Below are 3,316 nucleotides of genomic sequence, written 5' to 3' on the forward strand. Positions count from 1 at the left end.
TTATTTTAAATGTCATTTATGCAGACCACCTACCTGTAACCAATGCTGTTCCTTCATAATTCCATCTTCCTGCAAGTATTGCTCCACAGTGAGCTTCAACACTTTTTTCCACTCTTCCTAACTTGGAAATCAGATGAAATTTACCTAAAGGAAGTTGCATTTTAGAAATATATTTTATGAATGTATTTAGTCAGTGAACATTTACTGATTGCCTTCTACTAGATGGCATAGTGTCAGACACTGGAGAAATCAAAATAAATAATACATAATTATTTATTTATTCTTACTCTCAAAAAACATGTAAATGTATAAAATAGGCATAAATACAAAGTATAAATTTCTGAGACAAGTGCTATTAACAGACATTTGTTTTTGGTGCTATGATAATTCAGAGGAACAATTAAAATCTGCTAGAATATGGCCAGTGGAATCAGGAGAAATGGCAAAAAGACTTGTATTTAAGCAGAGGTTTATAGTCTTATGTTCTTTTTGAAGGTTACCGAAAAACAACAAAAGGTCTATAGGAGAGGAGTCAAAACAGTTGAATGGATAGTTTTACTATGTCAGCTGCCAGATATCAAGTAGGCAAAAAGAAGGCATTTACTTGGTTGCTGTCTTTAAGAATTTTACACACACAAGTAAGCAAAAAGTAAAAAATAACTTCAAAGGGCATAAGCAAGCTGTATAAGAGACGTCAAGGGGACAAATCAACTGTGTAAATAATAAGTACTGCAGGAAGCTGATGGAGCTCTGGTAGCGTAGTGGTTACGAATCAGGCTGCGAACCTTAAGGTCAGCAGTTCGAAACTACCAGGCGCTCCGCGGGAGAAAGATGAGGCTTTCTACTCCCGTAAAGATTTACACCCTCAGAAACCCTGTACAGGGTCACTATGGGTCGGAACCGACTCAACTGCACTTAACAACAACAACAACAGGAAGCTGAGAAAGGATCAGTATGGTTTAGAATGATCAATAAGTCTAGTAACATAAAAAGCCAATCCAAACCCACTGCCATCCAGCCAATTCCAACTCACAGAAACCCTGTTCAGGGTTTCTGAAACTAAATCTTCCTAGGAGAAGGCAGCCTCATCTTTCTTTTGTGGAGCAGCTTGTGAGTTTGGCCTTGCTCCTAACCCACAGCACCACCAGGGATCCTGAGTAATATATGTTAAGTGCCATTGATTTTAATTCTGACTCATAGCAACCCTAGATAGGGTTTGAACCATAACCTTGTGGTTAGCAGTCCAATGCTGATCCTACAGTGCCACACCAGGACTCCCAGTAATACATAGCGAGCAATAAAAACAATAGAAGTACAATGAAGTTCGAAACTTTTCCCTAAATTTAAAAGAAGTTATTTTTGCAGTAAAATAACCTGGCATTGAACACTAGCTGCCTCGGCTCTGAGGATTTATTTTGTTTAAATTAACTTTTAAATTACAGCTTTTAAAGATTATGACCTAACATTAGCAATTCATTAGAAACATAATTTTAGTCAGATGTTTGAGATAGTTTTACAACATTTAACAACTGAAACCTGTGGTTATTTCACTGACCACCTACCCATTCACACCAACAAAGGCATTCCCTCTTTTCTACACACCAGGTGTACTTTATTATTATGATTCCTTTCAGAGGTGGGATTCATGTCATACTCATATTTTTATTTGCAATTATGTTTTTATATAGCCAGCATTTGTACAATTTAACCAAGTTAGTTCTAGTGTGGCACTGTGGGATAAAGCACTGGACCACAAAGTTGGTTTGAACCCAAGGTCAGCAGTTCAAACTCACCAACTGCTCCTTAGAAATCCTGTATAGGGTCATTTCTTCCCACAGATACAGTTAATTTGATTCCTATATATTCATCTGGTCCATGTGTATAGTTGCTGTTTGTGTTGTTTTAAAAAGATATTTGCAATGAATAAGTCATTGGTCTTATAAAATTCTATCAGTATATCTTCAGTATCATTTCTGTCACCAAGACCATTTTTTCCAATTGCTGATCCTTCCTTTTTGTTTCTAATTTTCTTATTCTAATCTCCAGTAACTATTAATACATCTTGATTGCATGTTTGATCAGTTTCAGACTGAAGATTTTGATTGATTTTTTTCAACTTCATCATCACTGGCTTTCCTATTTGGTGGGTAATTTGAATAATAGTGTTATTAACTAGTCTTCTTTGTAGACATATAGATATTATCCTATCACAGACAGCATTGTACATCAAGATAGATCTTGAATTGCTTTTTTGACAATGATCATGATGCCATTCCTCTTCAGTTTGTTGTTCCCTGTGTAGCAAACCTTAGGAATGTCAGTTCAGAATGTCTGTATCAGTCCATTTCAGCTAATGCCTAGGATACTGATCTTTTTGCATTCCGTTTCGTTTTTGGCAATTTCCAATTTTTTCTAGATTCATATTTTGTACCTTTCACATTTGATTATCCATGGATGTTTGAAGCTGTTTCTTCTCATTTTGAGTTGTACCCATCAGCAAATGAAAGTTCTGTCCTGAAAGCTTTACTTCATTCCACATCATTAAGGTCAGCTCTACTTTGTGGAGGCAGGCAACTGTTCCCCAGTCATATTTTGAGTGCCTTCTAAGGTGAGGGGCTTATCTTCTGGCACTACATCAGACATTGTTCTGCTGTTATTCATAGGTTATCAGTGAGAGGCTAACTATTTAGAGATATCCACCTTTCCTTCTTCCTTGTGTCTTACTCTGGAAGCTCCTCTGAAATCTGTCACCATGGGGATACCCTGCTGGTGTTTAAAATACTGGTGGCATAGCTGCTAGCATCATAGCAGTACACAAGACACCACAGTTTGACAGATGGATAGACGAGTGTTGTATTACCCCTTAGAAACTCCATAAAGCAGTCACAGATCAGTCACCTCTGAACTGATCTCTCTGTGCTTAACTTAATTGGCGCAGCAGATCTCCTTGAAAGTCACTGTATTCATTGGACCTTTTTTTGAAGGTACTCTTACAAGACTAAGACAAGTTTATTACTGTGAGGACTTGTCTGTAGCTGTCCACTGATTGCAGAAACATAATATTTGTCTGGAATAAACCTGTGTATGTATTAACTGTGGAGTCCTGGTGTGGCACTGTAAGATAAGCACTGAACCACAAGGTCAGTGTGAGCCTCAAGATTGGCAGCTCAAATTCACTAGCTGCTCCTCAGAAACGCTTTACAGGGCTGATAGAGTTTGAACCAACTCGAACACTTAACAACAAAATGCTTGCTGAGATGCAAGTTCATGGTGAACCTGAAAAAAATTTAAACAAGTACACAAGAGCCAAAATATG

General features: G+C 37.5%; 1 protein-coding gene across 1 annotated transcript in view; it reads right to left on the reverse strand.

Moving 5' to 3' along the window:
- IFT80 (intraflagellar transport 80 homolog (Chlamydomonas)) overlaps positions 1–3,316 on the reverse strand; it is a 175,242-nt gene that overhangs the window by 157,805 nt on the left and 14,121 nt on the right. Inside the window, exon 3 of the mRNA XM_006861852.1 lies at positions 34–144. Within this exon, the coding sequence (XP_006861914.1) occupies positions 34–144 (111 nt within the window). The remainder of the gene's footprint in view (positions 1–33; positions 145–3,316) is intronic.

This window comes from Chrysochloris asiatica, unplaced genomic scaffold (genome assembly GCF_000296735.1).
Source record: "Chrysochloris asiatica unplaced genomic scaffold, ChrAsi1.0 scaffold00043, whole genome shotgun sequence".
NCBI classification, from domain to species: domain Eukaryota; kingdom Metazoa; phylum Chordata; class Mammalia; order Afrosoricida; family Chrysochloridae; genus Chrysochloris; species Chrysochloris asiatica.